Raw genomic sequence first — 22,311 nt, 5'->3', positions numbered from 1 at the left:
GTAATCCAGAGGGCCTTGCTGGGGGGGGGGCGAGCAGGGCGGGAAAGAGAGACTCATTAAGCAGAGTAAAGTGCCTGACCGCAAGCTCCCCGCCGGGCTGGAGTGGTGCACCCATTTCGCTGGCTAATCAGCCAGGCACATGGCTGATCCAAGGGCTTTGCCCGGTGATATCATCTCTGGTTCATCTCCTGCTCCGTTTGATGTCCCCTTCCCCTCCGAGGGGTGCAGTCGAGGGAGTCTCATGTTTTTCTGTCTGCAAAACTGTTTATTGTCTTAAACAACATCCCCGGTCCTACTGTGTCCCGGTGGGGAGCTGTGCCAGGAGGGCTGTGCCAGCCTCTGACCCCAAACCATCATCCCCTGTGCCGGCTCTGCCGCTGCCGCGCCAGCCGGCTGCAGCGGACAGGCACGTGTCCCCTTCCCGTCCCGCAGAAGCCTGATCCTCTGGTCCTCTCTCCACAGTGCACCAACCCCCTGCCAGGGCTGACCAAGCTGGAGGACTGCTGCGGCAGTGTGGGGCTCTTCTGGGGTGCAGACCAGTGCCTGGCCTGCCCCCCCCGGCCAGGTGAGTGCTGCCACCGCCGGGGACAGTGCGAGGTATGGCCTGCACCCTTGGCAAGCAAAAATGGTCAGGCTGCCTCACATGGCCGAGGAGGCGTGGTGCAGAGCCACGAGTCCCCTGCCGTGTGGCTCTCCTTTGCCCAAGGCCCTTGGGGATGGGCAGCATGTCCAGGGCGGCACACGGGGCCGTGCCCCCTTTGCTGCTGCCCCAAGGAGTCCTCTGGTTTGGGTGCTGGCCCTAGGCTCAGCGCTTTCTCCCCAAACCACCCCTGTGAAACCCTGGTGCAGCCGGTGGTTCGGGCCATGCCAGCCCCACTTGGAGGGACAAACAGGAAAAGAGTGTCCGTGGTTTTAGGAGGTGCAGTCCTAGATTGGCGGAGGAGGCTGCAGACTCGGCCCTATAGAGTTACGGGCTTGCTCTGGGCCCGACACGGGCTTGGCAGGGGCTCTGGAAATAACACTACATCAAACAATTGGCAAGAACGCACCCGGGGTCTGTTCCAGGGGCATGGGCGTCCAGCCCTGTTTCTGCTGCGCTCGGGAGCCGGACGGGCTGATCCAGTGGGAGACGGGGATTCCTTGGCCGCTTCGCTCGGGGTGCTCCGTGACAGGCACGGCCCCTTGCGCCGCAGCCCCCCTCCCACACTGCAGTGGAGAGGCTGTGCTGAAGGACTCCTGGCTGGAGGGAGGCAGCCCCGGGGGCAGCCGGTGCTGACCAGGTCCACTGCAGGGCAAGGTGCACATGTCCAATGCAACACAGGCAGGGAGCTGCTCACCTCTCCCCTGCCTGCCCGCTTGCCCCCTTTCATCACTGCCTGGCTGCTCGTTCACATGCCTTCACTGGATCAAAGGACTAAAGTAAACAGACCCCATGGTCCAGGAGACTGACCCCTGAGGAGAGCAGAGGTGTCCAAGGCGGCAGGTTTTGTGCAAGCAAGTGTGGTGTTGGTGTCTTCTAGCTCTGCGCAGAGGCTGTCCCACTCGCTCACATGCACGCTCCCAAGAGCTGTTTGCGTCTCGTTGTCCTGCCTCGATTCGGTTCCTCCTCAGCCAGGGTTAGGGCTGGCTGGAGCCAAATTCCTTGCAATCATAGACGAGGTTGTCAGCATCCTGGAACCCAGCGCAGATCTGGGGAGAGCTGATTGCTGTCATCTTCCCGCTCTGCACGGCTCTGCTGTGGCCCCGGGCCACGCTGCTCCTTGCCTGCCCTCATCTGTGTGCCAGCCTCAAGGGAGCCTTGGGCACATGTGGTATGTGGGTGACCACAGGGTTTCCAGGTTCAGCACAAACAAGGAAATGCCCCACATGGGCCTCACCCCCGTCCTCTTCGTCCCCAACCTTTGCATCCCCAGTCACAGCTTTCTCCTCCCCATCTCACAGCAGTCTCCCTGTTACTCACCCTGTCTCTCTGTGATCCCCCCATTAGGAATCAGGGGGGCTGCTTAACACTTTGGTTAGGCTGCAGATGGCTGCAAAATCTCTGGACCTCCTTTCTCTTTCTCCATGCCAGGATGCTAGGTATCACTCAGCGGCCAGAACTGCAGCAGTGATTGCTCTGCTGGACTTAGATCTTCAGGCTTCAAAATGTGTCTCTAATCACAGGCTTCCAAGACATGAAAACAGGCACGAAATACCCCCATGTGCTCCTTGCGGTCAGCCAGCCAGTAGAGCAAATGCACTTATGAAATGCTTCCTAGCTGCCAGCAGGTCCCACTTCCACAGCTCAGCACATGCCCCGTGTCCCAGCAGCAGCTCAGCTGAAATTCAAGAGAGGTTGTCGCTGCTGGTCTTCGTTGAGTGGACAGATGCTTGTGTGGCTTTTTTTCAGCTTAATTCCATGGGGATATGAAAAATGTATCCCCATGGGTCTTCTGTCTTCCTGTGCCACAAGAAAATCCTATTCTCAGTCCCTCTGGCTTTGGGTGATAAAGTTTCCCTTTGGAGACCAAATGGCTCTTGTTGATTTTTGGCAGGAATTCAGGCTAGTTGAAGGGGCCATTTTCATCCTCTTTAATTGTGTGCAAGTATCTTCCTCCTTTGGCTACCTCTGATTGACTGGCCCATAACCAGCCCCACATGCAGGAGACCACACAGTGCAAGTGAAGGGAGCTGTAAGGCAGACACTCAATGGAGGCAGCCTTAGAGAGCCCGGCTGTTGTGAAGTGAGAAGCCCAGGTGGCTGGCATGCTTTTCTCTGGCGTGCTGTCTTCGCAGACAAGAGATCTCACCCCAGAGTGGAGCCAGGGAAACAGTCCTTTCTCCATGATCTTACTGCTCTCACAGAGCCAACGAGCACTGTGACCTCCCATTGCCCCATGCCTCCTCTGCCAGGGCTTCCCAGGTCCATGCCTGTCCAGTATGAAGGCATCGCTCCACATCGTTCCTGCCTGTAGACCACATCCCACACTCACAGCCCTCTGTCTCCTGGTCTTGCTGGCCTGTGTTGTGCTCACTCAAAGTCACTGGGCTGTAGTTCAGTGACCTCGTGTCTCGTGCACAGCGATAACATGTCCAGTGGATGTTTCCAGCTTTCTTCTTGGCACTGCGGTCTTCGGAGAGAACTTCTTGCGCTCGTGTGTGCCGGGGAGGCGTGGACCAGAGCAGACTTGACAGCACTGGGAGTTTAATTCCAGCAACCAGAGACAGAAATGGCAGAAGCTAGTTCAGTGTAAACACTTACAAATGTACAGAAGTGCAGCCAGGCAAGAGCTAGACAAATGAAGAACTTGTTTGGATTGACTGTCTGCCCGAGACACTGATTGTTAGTAGAGTCTGGATACGTCCGGATGTCTCCGTCGACTGCAGCTTTCATGTTTGGTACATGTTTGTGTGCGGAAAGACATCAGAGAAAAAGAAGAATCAGAGGCAGGCATCTGTCCGAGCAAACCTGCCATGACCAATCCTCGCTATTTTTTGTGTTTTGCCCAGGATCAGAAAAGCCAAGGCACTTGAATGCTTTGTCTGCATCCTAAGGAGACTATGTTAAAAGCTGAGTTCAGAATTTAGGTAGAGGTGGGGTTGACCTGGCCAGGACTCTCTGTAGCGGGTGTTACATTAGTCTCAGAGGTTTCCTTAGGATCTGCCCAGGCTTTTGGCTGTCTGGTTTGCTGCTGGGAGGGTGTATATTGTTAGGCCCCTTCAGAGAAGTGGGCACAGAGATGGATATTCAAGCACACTATAGTAGAAGTCACTGGGAGTTTGCTGTTGCTCATGTAAGTGAGAGCTGAAGATGGGATCCCCACGATATGTCAGAGACAGCCCTGGGAGAAAGGAGAGAGCCGAGACCTTGCTCCATGAGCTGTTGGGGCAAAGGCTGTCATGCAACCCATGAGAGAAAGAGAATGAGCCAGAGGCAGGGCCTGCCAGAGTGGCAGGACACCTGCATGCTGTCGTGCAGCTGCAGTCCTTCAACTCTGGCTGGAGATGGCTGGGTGAAATGTGCTGTGCTGCAAGATAGGATAAATCAGACGGAGACATCCAATGACCCTCCTGGGTCTTTAGTACTCGGAGGAGGTGCTGGAGCACACAGTGAAAGGCTAGAACAGAGAGGTAGGAGGATATGGGAGCTGGAAGTTAAAACTCAGAGAAGACTGATAGAGGGAAAAGGGAATCGGAGGCTGAGGAAGCAGCTGATGTAGAGACACTTGGACGTGGCTGGGAGGAAGCCCAAGGACCAGCAAGGTATTTGAGCAGTGCTGGTGAGGAAGCTGCACTGAAGCAATGTCCTGTCCCATGGCAAGCTCAGGTTGTGGGGCTAGTAGCAGGCACACTGCTGGGCAGAGCTACTCCTGCTTACCTGTCAGACCATATGCTATTTTGGGGTATACAGTGGTGTGTGGAGAAGAACATGCTGGAACAAGGTCAAGAGATGGTCCGTGGAAACTAAAACCAACAAGACCCAAGCTGCTGGTTGACACAGACCCCAGGGAGGGTGTGGATTTGGACACTGGTTTCCCTGAAGCCTTGGCCCTCCTCAGGCACGTGGGGATGAAGGAAACTGGTAGTGGAGAGTTTTTTCTGAAGGCAAAGTGAGACGATCTGCCCAGAGGGGGTCACAGCCCTTTTCTTCCACCTCTTCCCGGTCCCTGAGACCACACAGCTCTGTGACCAGCACTGTTCCAGGAGAAGCCCATATCGGTGATGGACACCCTCTCCTCTACTGCGCAGGAGCTACAAGTCTCACCTTTCTGCAGGGGTTTGAGGAACTTTCTGGCTGCAGCAGTAAACCTGCATCTTCCAGGTCCTGTTTTTTCACTGCCTGCTGTTCCTTATTTCAGGCTGCAGTCAGCCTGAGCGTGGGCTGGGCTGCGCACCCAACGGTTGTGCTCACTGCAGATCTTCCTAGGCTGCTTTCTCTCCTCCTGCCTATGGGTTTTAACTGCATTAAGAAACAAGTCTTTGAAGGCTATTGTTTTGTTTTTATTCCCACTCCCAGTGTTTTTTCAAGTTTTTTGTCCTAGAGAAAAGTCTGAATTTCACTGGAAAGTTGGATCTTGTAATGTCTGGTTTGGCGTCCGCAGCACTCCCCAAACAGACCTCCCACCGCGAGACGGGTGGCAGCTCACCCATGGAGCCGTCGTCCTCAGAAATGCCGAGTGGCTCCGCAAGCCGCACGCTCCCCTGCGCTGTGCCTGCAGGCATTGAAACAGCCACAGGAAGCCCCTTGAAAATCAACCTCCTGGTCTGCTCTTGTGATCAAATCGGGGAGAAAACAGGGAAAAAAAACCTGGAAATATGGGAACGAGGCTACGGAGGGGGCTGGTTCTGCCACTGCTACACCACGTGCCACAGGGAGTCTGTCTGAGACAGTGAAGAAGGGCTGGAAGGAAGCTGAAACCTCTGCAATATTGTGGCAGTACCACAGAAAGCAGTACCTGGGGAAGCACAGCATTTTCAGGACTGCCTTGTTCTGCAGAGTGCTTGTTTTGCCCATCATTCATGTGCAGCATCATGGTCTCGGCACACAGCAGCACAGTGTTGCAAAAGTGGGTTTTTTTTTAGGTACAGAGGTATCTTGTCCCAGATGGAAGCCACTGTGGGAGAAGAATGAGGTTCTCTCTGTTGAAACGACCCCAAAAGCCAACAGTAATTACCAGAGTCTTTTTTTCCTCCAAGCATCTTTTTCACCTTGAAGATCTTTATTGACCATGAGTAGAGCAGAGGGCTTAGTTTTGCATCGCACATCAGCACTGGTGCATGCCCTCCTCACACCTGCTACCGTAGCCTTTGTTGGGGCATTGGAGAAAGCCTTGTGGGAGCCTGCCTACCACAGACCACCCGGAGGAGAGGAGAGTGGTCAAGACAGATCTGGACTGAAGGATTCGTGTCCTTTCCCTCTTGTCCTTTCTGCCTGGGAACTCATTCCCACAGCCACAGCCCTGCCTGCTTCTTGGTCTGGCATCTTCAATACTTTTTCTCTCTGGAGGTTGCTGTGGGGTTGGAGCTGCTCTGCTCTTATGCCAGCAAGTTCAGCAGCTGAAGTCCTTTCTGCAGTGGAGGCTGATCTTCTCTGCTTCACGTTAAACCAAGCTGAGTTTTGTGTGAGTCCACCACCCCAACCACTCCAGATGCCACAAGACCATGTACTCTGGCTCCTTTCCTCTCCCACAATCTGGAAAACCCAGAGCAAGCAGAGGCACCACAGCCACCCTCACAGCTGCACGCTCTGTGGGCACAGGGAGATGCCCGGGGTCCAGCTGGGGCTGGGGTTCTTCTGTGGAGCCAGTCCAAAGTCTCCAGAAATGTCTGTGAGTCCTGAAAGTGGCAAAGGACTTCAGCAAGGCAAGTTTTCTCAGAGAGATAATGCCTTCTGTATGATAAATGGAAAGAGTTGAAAGAAATGGGCTAGCTTTCAGCAGCCAAGCATTTCCTCACTTCTCATCTGACCGCAGGCTTGCCTCTTCCCCTTTTAACAGAGTGATATTGGCTGGCCTAAGGCAATGTATTATCTCACCGTACAAACCTTGCCTTGCTCAGGCCCTTGTGGCTACCACGACTAGAAGTGGTTTCTTTCCACTTCACCATCAGCCTGAGCTTCTTCATCCCATCTTCAGACAGCGTTTGGGGAGCCAGGGCCCTTGGGTAAAGCCTCTTCTGGGAAGTGATGGACAACTTATGAAGTGTGCCTGGCTGCTTAAAGATCATCCTGCTAGGCTGCAAAACCCCTCTGCCTGGTTTTTGTGCATTCATTTCCCTTCTCATTCTGCTGTGCTCGAGTATTGTTCTAGCTGGGGACAAAGGTGCTGGTGGGAGTCCTGGGCTGTGGCTGCTTTGTGCTCACCTTTCTGGATCTGTAAGCTTATTGCACGCATGCTCCCCTGGGAGAGCCCGACCCTGCCGGGGATGTCTGGTGCCTGCAGACCTTGCTGAAAGCAGCACTGGGCAGTGGGATGAAGCAGAGCTGGAGGGATTGATGAGGAGAGCCGAGACGGAGTCCTGGTGTGCAGGTACCTGGTGAGCACATCGCTTCAGTGCCGTGCCCGCGGGGCTGAAGTACCCAGGAGGTGAGGCTCTGAAATCATACCCTCAGCAAGCCTGAAATCCTTCTGCCTGACAGATGCAGCTCAGCTGCTCCGTCCCCAGCCTCAGGCTCCAGGAGCACCCCTTCCTAGAGAGAGTGTAGACAGACAGACAGACACACAGACACGGGAGGCCGGGACCTCTCTGGCTGTGGGTGCTGACAGATTTCTGACCTCTCTAATCATCAGATTGGCTTTTTCCCAGGCGTTGCCCTTTGCTGGGTTCCAGAGGAATGGCCTCCTGCTCCTACCAGCTTAATGGGAGAAGGGTGGCTGCTGATCCCCTTTGCAGCAAACTCAGGTGTCCTAGGCTGGTTTTTCAGGGGTTTTTGGCCGTCTCTGCTGTAGTTCGGCAACATCAGAGCTCGTGGAAGGAAATGGTCCTCTGCTCGAGTAACCAAGTACAAAGCTGAGAGTTAATAGCTTACATCCTCCTGCAGCCACACGCTGTCTTCCCTTGCGGCCAGGTCCTGGCAGAAAGAGAGCAGCCTCCATCCAGTACTTCAGAAACTGTCTTGGTTTCCCTTGGTACAGAGAGATCTGCTCACATTACATTACAGTTATTCTTTCCAGGGAATGTGATTTTCTTTGCAAAATTAAGACATTTGTCTGCAGCCTCACGAGTGATTTGCTTCAGTAACGAGTCGCAGGTTTCTGCAGACTGGAGTCATACCAGTGCTGAGGTGGCACGAGACCTACAAGCTCACCCCCCATCACGGGTATTTTCTGCTTTGCCCTCTCCCCAGCAGCATCTGGCAGAGGGATGCTGTGGGATCTGTTTCTCTGCAAAGACTTTTTGGAGAGGGAGCGGGGCTGTGACACATGTCATCACTGTTTGATCTCTGGCATGCTTGGCTCCCCATTGGAAGGCTCGCACATAACGATGCTGCTTCATTTGAGTGTCTGTTATCACATTGTGCTGAGGCTGACAGATGCTTCCAAGCACAGTTAATGCCTGCCGGCAGCCCCGAACCCACAGGCTGCAGTGTGGGAGGACCTGGAATCCCACCGGGGCGCTGAGCCTGGAGTCCCTGAGCCAGAGGTTGTTTTTCCTTTCCCAGAAGGTTGGAAATGTACCCAGCGATTCCCAGTATCACCAGCAACTCCCTTGCCCCTAACATCCAGTTATTTGTAAGCACCTCCTGCTTACAATTCATGACTGAACTGTTGAAGGGGGTGAATAGATTTTCCGTCATTAGTCATTCATCTGTCCGCTGAGGATCTCTCTGCACCCGGAACACCTTGTAGCTTCATTTAATACACCTGGGGAAACTAGGCTTTCTATTCTCCTTCCTGGTACAGGCTGGTGAACGGCTTGTTGTTCTCCATGGTGAATGGCTTGTTGTTCTCCAGTCTTTTACTTCCCAAGCGCCTTTATTCTAGGAGGCTGGTCCCTAACTTTTGCCTTCCAAGAAGTGTCCTAGAATGGCTTTAAACTGCATTATAGGGTCAAAGTGTCCAGGACAAAAAGTTATGGACATGCCTGTTCTCTGCCTCCAGCGCATTGTTTGCGTTCTTAACCTTTGCAGGCTCTTTCTGACCATCTCTTGGCACAAGGGTGGTCTCAGTTTGTCCCTGGTTCTCGAAAGCTGCAATGTGTTAGGAATCTGCCAGATCCTCAGTAAGCCTATTGCCATGGAGGGCTTTCCACGTATGACACCAGGGTGTGTGCTGCTGATGCCAGGCAGGAGGAATTCGAGTGGTGGAAATACGGCTGGACAGTCACTTAACTGTTACACACACTTCTTGTTCCCAAGTGTACGGTCCAGAAGACTAAAAAGAAACCCCACCCTGGGAAAAATCCCATCCTTAGGCAAAGCACCCTTCTTCCTACCCCACCCCATGCTTACTCACTTCCCAACCCATCACCTCCTGGATTCACTTTCCCTTGCTCCAAAATATGGTGCCTAAATTTGACCTCCTTGGAATTTATGGGCCACATTTTACTTGCCTTTAAAAAATTGGGAGAGATTTAATGGTACAGGTTATAGGCCATTTTGAAACCCACAAAACTATTTTAAGCAGCAATTTGAAATTTTCATTGATGAAACTGATCGGGGCAGGAAATCACATGCAGTAAAAAAGGGGGGGAAATGTAATAAGCAGGCCCTGGGCTGTTATTTCAGCATCTTGTCAAGGGCCTGTGTCGTTCCTTTCACTCTGATCCCCCTTGTCATGTGCCACCTGGCTATCCAAGCTGGCCTGGGAGGAGCCAAGGTGACACAGTGATAGATATGAAGTACAGGCAGCACCTCTGGGTCACCATTTTGGCACCTGCCAAGCAGCAGAAGATACCGCTTGCGAAATGTGGCTGCTCTCACCTTTCCTTCTGCCCTGGGAGTCATCAGAGGCCCATCCAAGGCAGACCTAGGGACCCTTTCCCCTCTGCAAGGAGGGCAGAGAGAAGGTAGGATGCTGGTGGCTGGCTCTACTGCTGGTGTCCCACACTGTTTGCTTTCTTCCCAGCACACCCTGTGATTGAGAATGGGCAGGTGGAGTGTCCCCAAGGATACAAGAGGCTGAACCGGAGCCACTGCCAAGGTAAGGTCGCTGCTTTCATCTCTCTCTCTCCTTCCCGCATCCACTGTCAGAGCTGTAATTATCTACACAAGTAAAATACAGTTATCTAACTCCCTGATAGAGATCTACAAAGGACATGACTTATAAAAATCCCTGTGCTTTCATCAAGCATAAAAAAACCCAGGTAACACTGGACTACGTGACTCAGCTGATAAGCATAGTCAGCGCATAGTTGGGCCAGCACAAGGAAACTCACCTACTAAGTCCTACTGACACAGTAAGGACCTATGTTGCTGCTCTGCTACGTGTGAGTGTAAAAACACTTCTCCTGTCATCTGAAGCAACAGAAATTCTGTTGCCTGAAAACATTTGGGAAGGTTGTCGGCTTGTTCAGTTGTTCATTTTTAAGTGGGAGAGTGCCATAAAAGCGAGTCCTTCTGTTCCAAGCATGTCGCCTGCCCATGCTGCCAGGCTGCCCTGCCTGCCCCACGCTGCTGGGGTCTATCCGTTTCTCAGCTCCCGCGGTCCCTCAGCTCTGTGTGAGGAAGGTGCCATCGCTCCGCTTTTCTCTCCGGTTCATGTTTATTTGGCATCTCTTGGCCCACAGGGCTTGTGTTTTTCCGTGCTCTGACTGAAGTGGAATTTTGTGGTTCCTTTCTCGTGATTCATGATAAGCTGAGAGGTGTCATCTCGAAGATGCAGCAGGGAGCCTGGGCCCCGGCCATGCAAACCCAGGGCTGGCAATCCAATGACTCATCTCTTTTAGCTGGGACTTTCCACCATGCTTACTTAATTAGTGATTCAACCTCCCCACATTGTCCTGGGGGAGAACTTTCAACAAGGCAACAGCTTCTATTCTCCTTGGTGCTCAGATCTCATCCCTTATGCAGCCACAGACAGTGCTGTGGGTATGAGGAGCTACCCCAAGATATCGAATAGGAGTTGGAAGAGCAGAGCCGCTGAGGGACTCATGTCAGTGAGCAGAGACCTGCGGCGCCTGCTCTGGATTTGTGTCCCCTCTGGAGCAGGGAGAGGCTCAGCGCTCTGAGGAGCAGAGGGAGATGGCAATGTGGAGTTGGCTAGGAAGATGTTTTTGCACATGAACCATGAACCAGAGATTTGTGCCTCTGTGTGCTCCTTCGTAAGCTGGGCTGGAGAAGTACTGTTCTGCAGACAGTCTGCTGCCTTGAGGTGCTTTTCCCATCTCTGCTGTTGCAGCGGGACGTGTGTCAGGAAGCCCAGCACCTCACTTAGGGTCCAGAGTGAGCAATTTGGCTGATAGACTGTGGGAGAGGCTACACAGGGCCTTCTCTTGCTGGCCCAGGTGGGAGGGGAGCCAAGGGGCTAGACAGCAGCTGTTTGTTCCTGAGGTCATTGGCTGTAGGAGAGGAGCTGAGCTGGGAAGAAGCTGAGCTCTGGCTTTGCCGGCTGTCATCAAAGCACAGATGAGTGACTGGAGGAGGGCCCTGGCAAGAGTCCACTTTCCTCTGTTCTGTATGGACAGAAAGGGTTGTCTCTGGTGCCTTCCAGCAGAGAAGCAAATGGCTTATCTCTGCAAGATCTCCCTTCCTTTCCTTCCTCCATCCCATTGACCAGGAACAAGGCTGCAATGAGTCTGAGTTGAGAGTGCCTGGCAGACCCAGTCAGGAGACCTCCCCGTGCTGCTGGGACCAGCAAGAAGGATGGCACTGGAAGTGATAATGTGGTTGCTAGACATGAGGCAAAGATTGTCTTGGAGGCTGCAGGCTGGGGTGCCTGGAGACAGTGGTAGGGAGGTATCACTGCACAGGACATGCCAGCACCTTGGTGTCCGTATATCCTTGGTGTCCGTATATCCTTGGTGTCTGTTGCTGACTCAGTTCCTTTTTGCTCACCAAGCACCAGTGTAAACCAGCCTGCACCTTTCCACCACAGGCTGCCTGACCCAGCGTGGCTGTTTCTGATGAGCACTGGCAGGCTTGTGTGGGGTGGGAGGAAGCAGCTGAGACAGCTTACAGATCTTGGTTTGTGGTCCCTGAGGCCTCTTCTTGTGGGCCAGCCCTGTCGCTGGCATGCTGCAGGGGGTAGGAGCGCGTAGCCCCGAGCGCGCCTGCCTGCTTCTGTTCCCCGTGGGGATTTCCACTGTGGGTGGGTCCTCTGCTGCCAGTGGAATAGAGGGGGCTGGACTGAGGCCAGGACGTGGCCCTGTTTTATATTAAGCTCATAAAGCCCAGCCCTTGGTGCTTGTTTGTTTTGTGCTCTCATTACTCTAATCCCTTCAATCCCTTTGCTTATGTGGAGGCCAAACACTTCATCCACTTGGTGTGTTGGAATAACACAGCGCTCCAACCGTGCGGGGGAGTGACAGGGATGAGCGCGCCTCTTCTCTGAGTGGGGTTCCCAGCACATTTGAGGTCTGGCCACTGGTTTTTCTCATGTACTCTGTCCTGTGCTTGGTACGGAGCAGGAAACCTTTACATTGCACAGCCAAACCCTACTCCTCCCTGGCCTGCTGCACATCCCTGTAGCTTTGGTACTTCCAATTGACTGAACATCATGGCCTGGTCTTGACAGCCCCTGTGTGTCTCAACCATGTATAGGGCAGCCAGTGGGGTGAACGGAGGAGTTTAAGAGCACAAGACTGGGGAGGACCTCTCAGGTCATTAAGTCTGAACTCCAGCTGTCATAGCTGGCTGTGTGATACCCCCACTTCCACCAAGCAGTGATGCTTCAGCTCCAAGGAATAAGGTAGTGCTGGGAAAGCCGTTCCTAAGCCTAGCTGGTCTCAGCCAGGCTCTTCCTGTGTCTCCATTCTTCCAAGTGTCCCAGCAGCCCACCTCTGCACCCCTTCCACCTTGAGACAGTCAAGAGCAACACTGGGTGCTTTCAGGGCACCTGAGGTCTCACCAGGGCCTTGTACACTGGCATTAGGACTGCCCTGTATCTTTGGAAAGTGTTTGGCATGATGCTGCCTAGCACCACGTTGGCATTTCTTGGTCTTGGCAGCTCGCAGCTGTCCCGTGAGCAGCAAGTGCGCCCAGGACCCTCTCACTGCCTGCTCCCACCTCTTAGCTTGTAGCATATGTTCCTGTGATTTGTCCCGGGGTGGTGCTGAGATTCATCCCACTCCTGCCGCTCCGTGCTCCCATCCAGCTCTTCCTGCACTGCTTGTGCCTCCTGACACAGCACATTTCATCAGCACACTTACCTTTCTGGTGCCAAGCTCTTTAGTGAAGATACAAAGCTACATCAATCCATGAGGAGGGCTTCCTCCTCACTCTCCACCGTGAAAGCTGCCCTCAGCTCCCCCTTATGTACCTTTTGCCAATCCCTGTCTTCTCTGGCTTAGCTCATACATTCCTGTGTGGTGCTGTAGGAAAGGCAGGTGCTGCAGGCCAAATAGATGAGACCAATGGTGTTTCCCTGGGATAAGCCCAGCTCCCTTCCTGAAGACTGCATCTGATGTATGCTGAGTCAGGGGCAGAGGCAGAGCTCGAGGCAGAGCTCAAGGCAGGGCTTGAGCTTGGCATCTTCCTGCTTGCTCAAGCAGTTCCCAGAAGAAGACACTACAGTGGCGACCTGGAGCCTGGCCCACCATCCCTCTGCCTGGCACTGGGCTCCGTGTGCCGGGATCAGTCACTGCCCTCCCTGCATGCTGGTACTGATTTTCTCAGCCAGGATCCTCTGTGGATGATGGCTCCATATGAGCAGGACCAGGGGTCAGGTGAGAGGACAGGAGTCTCCAAACAGGCTTGCAAACAATAACCATGATGGCTGTAAGAGTGACCCTGCTGGGGCGGCTCGCTGGAGGGGCCGCATCTGTTTTCCACGAGGACCACAGAGCAGAGGAGTCATTCGCGAGCCATCCCTGAAGCTGCAGCGAGCGATCTCTGTGCCACAGATGTAGGACTGCTGTCACCGTGGAGGTCCCCACCATGCTGCTCAGTGCAGAGGCTGCCTCAGACACCAGCCCGGCTGAGACCCCCTCAGTCTGTGGCATTTGAATGGGAGGCACTGGGTAGGGGATTCAGTTCACCCTCAGCTTCCCCACATCTCACCAGGCTCTCTCCTTCTCATAGATATCAACGAGTGCTTGATGCAGGGCCTGTGCAAAGACGCCGAGTGTGTGAACACCCGTGGCAGCTTCCGCTGCACCTGCAAGCCTGGCACCATGCTGGACCCGTCCCGTAGCCATTGCATCTGTAAGTGCTCCAGGGAACCCCTCAATTTGGGAAAGGGGCCTGAGCAGGACCCCACAGCTGAGTGGAGGCTGCAGCGTGCTTCATGCCTCTTGCAAGTGTGGCTGAGTGCCTGCTATGCTGTGCTGCGCTTGTGTGCAGGATGGGACCCCATGCCTCAGGCCCTCTTCATCCACCATTCTTCCCCATGGACATCTCATGGCCGCTGCTGCTGTTCACTGCGGAGCCCAGAGGGGACATGGCTGCAGTGCAGCAGCAGAGGACACAGCCTCACGGGTTGAGAGAGCTCCCACAAGAGCTGGGTTTGCTTGGGGCTGGCGCTACTGTGGGGATGGCCCGATGGCTGAAAGCTGGGGGGTGTTCTGGGGAGAGGGTGGGGCAGCCCTCGGGACAGACTGGGAGGCATGGGCAAAGAAAGGCCCGAGGGGGAGAGGCTGAGTGTCCTCATTTGTCTGGTGAGCGTAGAGTTTGACCTCCGGCACTGACCCTACCATTGTGTTTCAGCGGACAAAGCGGTGTCGATGGAGCAGGGGCTATGTTACCGCTCAGCAGCCGGAGGCATGTGCTCCTTCCCCCTCTCCCACCACATCACCCAGCAGATCTGCTGCTGCAGTCGCGTTGGCAAGGGCTGGGGGAAGAACTGTGAGGAGTGCCCCATGCCTGGCTCAGGTGAGACGTGCCCGCTTTGGCTTTGCCTGCTCTGGTTAGACTGGGGCTTGGGCTTGCCTGAACTTGCCACCACGCAGACGATTGCAGGAGCCAGAGCTGAGCGATGCAAATGCTGGCCTATGAGATGGGTACAGCAGCCCAGGGAGCAGACCTGGATAATACTGGGAAGACAGAGAAATCCCTGATGGGAAACCACTCTGTACCAGAGGGAGAGCACAGCCATGTCTGTGCCTGGCTTTGCTCGACAGTCCTTTTGTCTCTCGTACATCTTCTGCTGGGATGAAAGCCAGGTGAGGATGAGTTTGGCATATCTCAGCATGGGGTAGGGTGGAGGGGAAAGCACCAAAATCCTCAGGGCTGGGAAAAGACTTCAGGTGTTTGTGCAGAGCATCCTGAGTGATGTGCAAAGCGCTCAGTGCCGAGGTACCAGGGGTTCACTTTTATCTGCTCCCTTGCTCAGCTTGGACCTTCCTGTGGCATGATCCCTTCCTAGCAGTACTGACCCAGGGGAGGGATTTAGTTTTTGGTGTCTGGGAGTACCAGCCAGTGCCTGTTAGAAACCCACCCTGCCCTGTGAGCAGATTCCTTCTGCTCAAAGCATCCACCCACTGCAGCCCAGATGTGTTTCTATAAGGATTTAACCCTTACAAATCTCCAGAAAATTATAAGATGGGAGAAACTGGTACCTGCATTCACATACATGCCTGTCCGTCTTCACTCCTTTCTTCCACTTGTCCCACCATCATGTCTGGGTGCGGTAAGCCAGGTGATCCCTGCACCAGCCTCTTCCTTCCAACCACTGCCCTCTAAAGCTTTGATTTGATTTTCCCTCACAGAAGCCTTCAAGGAGATTTGCCCAGCAGGACATGGCTACACCTACTCCAGCTCTGATATCCGCCTGTCGATGAGGAAGGCAGAGGCAGAAGAGCTGCCCCTCAGCTTGGAAGAGCAAGGGGAGAGCAGCAACTGGACATTGGACTGGGCAGCAAGGAGACAGCAACTGCAGGACAGCCTGCGTGGGAGCGTCCTGGAGGCATTCCCCCAACCTGGCACTTCGGCAGGAGAGGGTAGTGTGGGGTCTACTTGTTAAAGCTGCTCCATCTGGGCCCCTAGCAAGGGTGGGCAAATTCCTAGGTCCTGCCATGCCCCCGTGGATGGACTTCTAGCTGATAAGGGCTTTCTACATCTGTATGAATATGCAAGATGTTCTTCAGCCCTACTGGTGTTCCTGGGGCATGAGACACAACATCTTCAAGCCTTTGGAGAGGAGGTCGAGTGTTTCAGGCTCCTGTGACCCCATCTTTGCAGTTGGTGCTGGCTGGCCAGGCTGTCTCCACCAGGACCTCAGGTCTGTGTGGCAGCCCTGGTACTGCAGTCCTTGGGCTTTTGTCCAGCCCAGCTGTAGGGAAGTGTGACTGACTGCTTGTGCCAGCACCTGCTGGAGCAGAAGCTCCTGGGGTCTGTGCAGTGCCAGGAGAGGAGTCTCGGTGTCTTGGCTTTGGGAACAAGCTCCTGTGGAGGAGCGTGAGGGACTGAGCAGCAGTGTCTTAGAGGTGGGGTGAAGTTAGGGCAGCCAGGGTTTGAAGATGCCTGCCAGCCTTGTCTCTACTCACCATGCACTGTTTCACTTTCCAGGTGAAGTTTCTCCTCCTGCGCAGGTGAGTAAGGTTTGTCTTGCTACATCTGGGTGCATCCATGGTAGCTTGATGGGCAGGAAGGGGGATGTCATACAAATAGGTGTCAGGGAGGTGTGAAATGTGGCCAGAGAGAGCACTAAAGAGAGCAAGTGGCTGCTGGAGGAGGGAACAGCATACAAACTGCAAACCCTACCCACCCTGGCTGAGTTGCCATGGCTGAAGGCACTGTGGCATGTGCCTGCTCAGCCCTTGCTAAGAGGCCATTAGCTCAAACCAACAGGAGCTAGGAGCTCTGCTGCACTAGTTCATGGTCAGTGTTGACTCCAGCTGGCATTCACTGGGGCTGGGGTAGGAGCCCAGGCTGCTGTCAGCCTGGCCTGGCTGCGGGCCTGGGCAGGCAGCAGGGGAAGGGAAACCACTGCAGACAGCTTGAGGACCACTCCTCTCACAGAGCCCAGTGTCATGTTTAAGCCCAGCCCGCAAGCAGGTCTCCCTGTGTTGGCTTGGGCGCAGCAGAAACCCCACTGGAGCAGTCGGAGTGGGGGTCTCCCACACTGGCTGTGTGAATTCACCCTGTCTGATGGCAGCAGCCTGGGGACCGATTCTTTGCCAGGCTCTCCCAGGGCTGGGTTTCTTTATTATGAATCTCACTTGAAAAATGTGTGTCTCTTGATCCCTGCTGTCAGTAGAGGTTGGGCATATCTCTCCTGACCATCTCTGTGCCCCACTTGCTATAGCAGCCCAGCCCTCAGAATGTACTTGCAGCCCCTCTGAGAGAGGGGACAGCACTGCCATTATCACTGCTTCATAGACATGAAATGACTTGCCCAAGAACATGTGAGAAATCTCAAGACAGGGCAGAAATTTGAACCAAAGCTTCCAAATTTGAAGCAGAGCTAGGCTGGGACTTTTGTTGCTCAGCCACCTGTTTTCTTCATCTGTTGCGGAAAGTTCCTTGGAGCGGAGACCCAGGTTGTGCTCCAACATCTCCTTTGGCAGCCATGGGTTTGCCAGGAGGGGATGCTGAGAAAGAACACTGAGCACCAAGCACCCTTCTAGTAGGTAGCGCTCTGAGGCAGGTCGAAGCAGTGGCTGTCCTCAGCCCTCCAGAGCCGCCAGTGACGGTGGCAGTATTTACCGTGCCCGACTGCTCTTCCTGTCCGCCTTGCAGAAATGTTTGCCCCGTGGCAGTGCCCTGGGTCTCACCCACATGGTGTGCTGGCATAAGCCCTCTGCAGGTAGCCCCCTGGGCATGGCCAGGAGCTGTGTTTTGCTCAGGACAATGTGCTCAGGACAGAGTGGCCCTTCCAGCTGCACCCAGCCATGGCAGCTTCTCCTCCCAGCACAGTGCCTCAGGGAGCAAGAGGAGCCAGGAGGTTGGTGGGAAAATGTCTCAGGGATGGTGCATCCCAGCTACATGCATGTGGATAGAGGCAGTCCTATGTTTCTGTCCCTCAGGGTGCTGCTGATGCCACCGCAGAGCCCGCCACACGCAGAGGTGAGCACCCGGCTAGCAGGAGGTCAGGGCAGCTGTGGGGAAAAGGATGGGGCAGTGAGGAGGGAGGAGAGCGGGGAAGTTAGGAGCTGCCTCCTCTGCACGGCAGCCCCTGGTGCTGGGCAGGACGGGCTCCCAGCTGGGCTGGCTGTGGGGCAGCATGGGGGACCCCCGCCACACTGCGGTGGCTGATGTGGGGCTGTAGGGATGCGGGGAGGTGGTGGCTCTCCAGCGAAGTGGAGGAGACTGTTAAATAACAACATGATGAAGTTGCTGCAGCCACCCTGCGGCCCCTTCCCATGTGCTCTCTCAGGGCTGTGAGTGCAGGGACACCCAGCATGGGTAAACCTTGGGTCTGCACCTCTGCCTGGCATCGGGGGCTGCACCTCACCTCTCTTCTTCTTCCTCAACAGAAGAAGAGGAATCCTGGCGTGGTCCTCCCCAGCCTGGCCCCACCACCACCTGGGATGCTGCTGCTCCAACACAGATGCCAGTGCAGGGCTCGGGTGTGTGTCCACTGCTCTTGGAGACTTCCCTCCTCTCTCTGCCTAGTGCTATGGGGAAATTATGTCCTAAGCTCTGCCCAGGGGCTCTCTCCCTTCCGCAGCCTGCTTGTCTTCCCACATGCCTCACTTGATTTCCCAAAGAAAAGTCCCTGCCCTACCACCCTGGGCTGTTGTCCCAGCCTGGCCCCGGCTGCTGCCAGCCAGGGAAAGCCGACTGGCCGTGGGGAGGCATGAGAGCGATCCCATACAGGGAGCAAAGTGTTTGGCTCTCTGGATCCTTCCCTGCCTGTAGCTCATTTGCATGGTGCAGTGGTGGCTGCTGGGTGAGGGGGATCACGCGCCTGCTCCGGTGGCTTTGGCCCCATTCCCCCCGCTGCGTGAGCTGACTCATCGGGAAGTGGGAGCACAAGGGGAGGCATGTGGCTCCCGGGGCGGCTTGTTTACTGTGCCGGAAACAAGGGCGCTGTTGTTCCAGGGTTGCTCAAGTGTCTGGGAGCGTGGCCCCTGCCCTCCGCCGGGGGCTGGAGCACCTTGGGGAGCAGGCCTGGCGGAGGCACCTTGCTGAGGAATGCGTCTTCCTCAATAGCCTTTTGTTTGGGGTTGGGCTGCCCCCCCCGGCCGGCTCAGTGCCGAGGGGTGTGCGGTGCCCTGCTACCCCCCCACTGCTGCCTGTGCCCCGCTTAGCAGGGCGGTGGGGGGGCAGCCCTGCTGTCACCCCAAAAGGAGGCCCCTTGCAGGTGCCAGGCTCTGCTGACAGCCCTCCTCCAAGGTGTGGGGATGGTCGGCTTCCTCACTGCCCTTTTGTGGGGCTGGGGCACAGGTGAGCAGTGCAGGGGACTGGGGTGTCCCAGCTGGGCTCAGGCCAGATGAAGTGGTAGGGTCTGCCATGTCCTCTCTGCAGCCCTACGGGCACTGGCTGCCTGAAGACGTAGAGGAGCAAGCTGAGCCTGCTCCACCTCTCTCCAAGAAGGGAAAAAGCAGCCTCCCCAGCGTGGTGCTGGGGACACAAGGTAGACCCTGGACTGCTGCCCCCAACCCCATGCTCTGTTCTCCCAGTGATCAGCAGCTGTGCCTCTTCACCCTTCTCCTGTGGAGCCGGTGCTTGCGTGCTCACCCCGGAGGGATACAGCTGCTTGTGCCACCCCGGCTACACGTTGGACCCCAGCCACCTTCGCTGCATCGGTAGGTTGGCATCTCCTCTGCCTGCTGGGCCTCGATAGGCCGTTTGGTCCTTCAGGCTCCTGGGGGAAGGTTTTATGGGAGCTCTGCTGAGCCCCTGCCCACCCGCTGCACCACGGGGCTGGCAGGAGGCTGGTAGGGGGCCGGCAGACAGCTGCTGTGGTGACTGCCTGTCTTCCTTCCTTGCCTGGGCACAGATGAAGACGAGTGCCTGAAAGATCCTTGTGCTGGAAAAGGTCGCTGCATTAACAGCGTGGGCTCCTATTTGTGCCTCTGCTACTCTGGGTACACCCTGGCTGTCTCGGAGGGCAAGCAGACCTGTCAGGGTAAGTGGTGTCTGCCTGGCACAGGGCTGCCACGTCCCCAGGGTCTCCCCAGTCTCTCGCCCTCGCGCCCTCTCATGCACATGCACACACACATGGACTCATGCACACAGTGCACACACACGCATGCATGCCTGCACACACCTGCACACACCCATGCACACCTGCACACCCTCCCTCCCCGCAGGCCTGCCCACAGACAGCCTGATCCATGGAGATCACCCTCTCCTGCTCACTCAGGGACAGGACCTTGCCCATGAAGATCTGGGCAGGAGCCTGTGATGCCAGCCCTGATCGCTGCTTCATGGCAAAGGCGGGTGTAAGGACAGATGGGGGATGAAGGAGAGCCCCGGCATGGGTCCCCTGGGCAGAGCCTGCTGCAGGTGGAGCAGCATCTCTCCTGCGCCCAGCCTTCCCCATGCTGGAGGGGGAAGACTTCAGGACTGTCTCCCTGTGTGTTGCCAGATCGAGATGAATGTGAGCAGCCCTCTACCTGCCGGGGACAGCAATGCATCAACACTCCCGGCTCCTACCGCTGCGAGTGCAAGGAGGGCTTTGCCATGGGCCCCAGAGGACAATGTGAAGGTGAAGCTTGCTGCTCCCTGTTCCCCTGCCCCTCCAACCCACTCTGTGCAGGGCTGAACACCTCCTTTTCTCACCACTCCATGTATCCCCCTGGAAGGGAGGAAGGACCCCCCCCCATGTGTGTCTGCCCTGTGCTGCCCCTGAGGGCTGCCTGTCCTCTCCTCTGCCTGCAGGAGGGACAGGCTTTCCTGGGCTGGGAGAGGGGAGTTCTTATGAGATCCTCTCCCAACTCCCCAAGGACATCCTCCACGACCAGCCCATGCTGGCTTCCTATTCTGGGAGGAGATGCCCATGCATTTTCGTGCCAGCTTGACTCCGTCATCAGACCCTCATGCTGGCAAGTGGACTGCAGGGAGAGCAGGCTGCAGAGACTCAGGCCACCTGTCCCCACAGCATCCCGCTCACGTGGTGCGACCTGGGCCCTTCAGACCATTCGACCTTGTGAACATACGATGTGCCTGATCAAAGATCCCCTTCTCTCAGTAGCTCGTCTCCAACAGAGAGTGGAAGACTATTTTAGGAGGCAGTACGGGAAACAGGGCATGCACAGAATGCTGCTCCCCCCGCACGGCCTCCAGAAAGCACTTGCCTTAAGGACTTCCTGAGCTGGAGGCTGCATCCTAATCATAGTTATGAAAGCCCCTGATGAAACAGCCCTGCACAGATGTTCTCTGATCCCTTTCTCTGCCCATGCACATTCCTGGCCTTGGCAACATCCTGTGGCAGCAGGTTTCGCTGCTGGATTATGTTAGCCCTCAGGTGTGGGTGTAGGATCCTGAGTGATAAGTGGACTATAAGAAGTGTTGCTCAAGCCCTGGCGAACTCATCTCACCTCCTCTTGGGCATCGCTGTCCCCCGGAGGGGGACTCTGAAGATCCAGCTGGAGGGGACATACTGGAGAAGGCTGCACTGTTCGCCTTTGGGGGCCTGAAAGGAGTGTTTTTCTTGGCAGATATCAATGAGTGCGTGGATCCCAGCCCTTGCCCCCATGGGAAGTGTGTCAATACGCTAGGCTCCTACAAGTGTGTCAGCTGTGGGGATGGCTACCGGCCCAGGAACGGGAGATGTGTTGGTGAGGAACGTGGGCTGTCTCTGGGCGGCACCCTCACCCCGTGGCAGTGCTCCCTGCAAGTCTCAAAAGGAGCAGGGGCATGGGCAGCACGCTCCACCCATGGGCAGCCAGCCTGTGTGGCCAGGGCACAGTGCCCTCGCAATTTGGGTGGCAGAGGTGGCCCTGAGCACTCTCCCATTCCATATTGCTCTCTGCTGTGTCACGCAGATGTGGACGAGTGTCTTGCGGAGGGGACCTGTGCTCACGGGCGGTGTGTCAACCTGGATGGCTCCTTCCACTGTTCCTGCTACCGGGGCTACAAGGTAGCACCTGACGGGAAGAGCTGCCAAGGTACTGGGGAGCCGTGAGTCCAGACCCTCTGAAGTGTCATGCACCCAGTCCAGAGGTTTCCCTGGGCTCTTCCTGAGCACTTGGCTCTGCCTGAGTCCTGGCCACCATGTAGGCTGGTTCCCTCAACACATCTGCCCCCTGGTCATGGTTCCTCCGCATCCTTCCCACTGATCCTGCTCTCCCTTGTGTGCTTATGCAGACATCGACGAGTGCACTGCCCAGGCTGCCTGTCCCTCCGGACTCTGCCTCAACACCGAGGGCTCCTACTCCTGCATGGCTTGTGACGCTGGCTACGCTGTGTCCAGAGATGGCAGCACGTGTGAAGGTATCCCTTTCCCAGGGACAGAGGAGCGGGTGCTGGAGGGAATGAGGGAAGATAGACTGCCATAGCTGCGTTATTTGTGGGGCCCAGAGACTTCTTTATCCTCAGGATCCTTCTCCAGCTCTTTAGCTCTCTGATCAGCAGATAGCGGGGGGTGGGGGCTGCAAGCAGATGTCACCTAGAGCAGCGGGAAGGTGATCTTCCTCACCCAGGAAAGGGATGGGGGGCAAGGACTCATTGATGAGACTCCTGGACTAATGGTGAACTGGGGGATGCTGACAAAGGCCAGAGAAGTACAGGAACCTGGAAACATGGGCAGAGATGAGCTGTGTGTGGTTCAGTTCAGAACTGCATGCCTGGAAGCATGTGCCCTGAATGTAGGTCCTCAACACAGGGAGAAACCTTGGGTCCACAGC

The 22,311-nt window shown here is 55.7% G+C and overlaps 1 protein-coding gene across 1 annotated transcript in view; it reads left to right on the top strand.

The window, feature by feature from the left end:
• LTBP2 (latent transforming growth factor beta binding protein 2) overlaps positions 1-22,311 on the top strand; it is a 67,848-nt gene that overhangs the window by 32,418 nt on the left and 13,119 nt on the right. Inside the window, exons 8-21 of the mRNA XM_009319482.1 lie at positions 463-565; positions 9,546-9,620; positions 13,658-13,780; positions 14,282-14,446; positions 15,283-15,513; positions 16,082-16,104; positions 17,542-17,581; positions 17,992-18,084; positions 19,141-19,266; positions 19,461-19,589; positions 20,052-20,171; positions 21,124-21,243; positions 21,451-21,573; positions 21,773-21,898. Coding sequence (XP_009317757.1) covers positions 463-565; positions 9,546-9,620; positions 13,658-13,780; positions 14,282-14,446; positions 15,283-15,513; positions 16,082-16,104; positions 17,542-17,581; positions 17,992-18,084; positions 19,141-19,266; positions 19,461-19,589; positions 20,052-20,171; positions 21,124-21,243; positions 21,451-21,573; positions 21,773-21,898 — 1,597 coding nt within the window. The remainder of the gene's footprint in view (positions 1-462; positions 566-9,545; positions 9,621-13,657; positions 13,781-14,281; positions 14,447-15,282; positions 15,514-16,081; positions 16,105-17,541; positions 17,582-17,991; positions 18,085-19,140; positions 19,267-19,460; positions 19,590-20,051; positions 20,172-21,123; positions 21,244-21,450; positions 21,574-21,772; positions 21,899-22,311) is intronic.

This window comes from Pygoscelis adeliae, unplaced genomic scaffold (assembly GCF_000699105.1).
Source record: "Pygoscelis adeliae isolate BGI_AS28 unplaced genomic scaffold, ASM69910v1 Scaffold71, whole genome shotgun sequence".
Lineage (NCBI taxonomy): Eukaryota > Metazoa > Chordata > Aves > Sphenisciformes > Spheniscidae > Pygoscelis > Pygoscelis adeliae.
The sequence above is the reverse complement of the archived record's forward strand: the minus strand, read 5'-3'. Positions and strand labels throughout refer to the sequence as shown.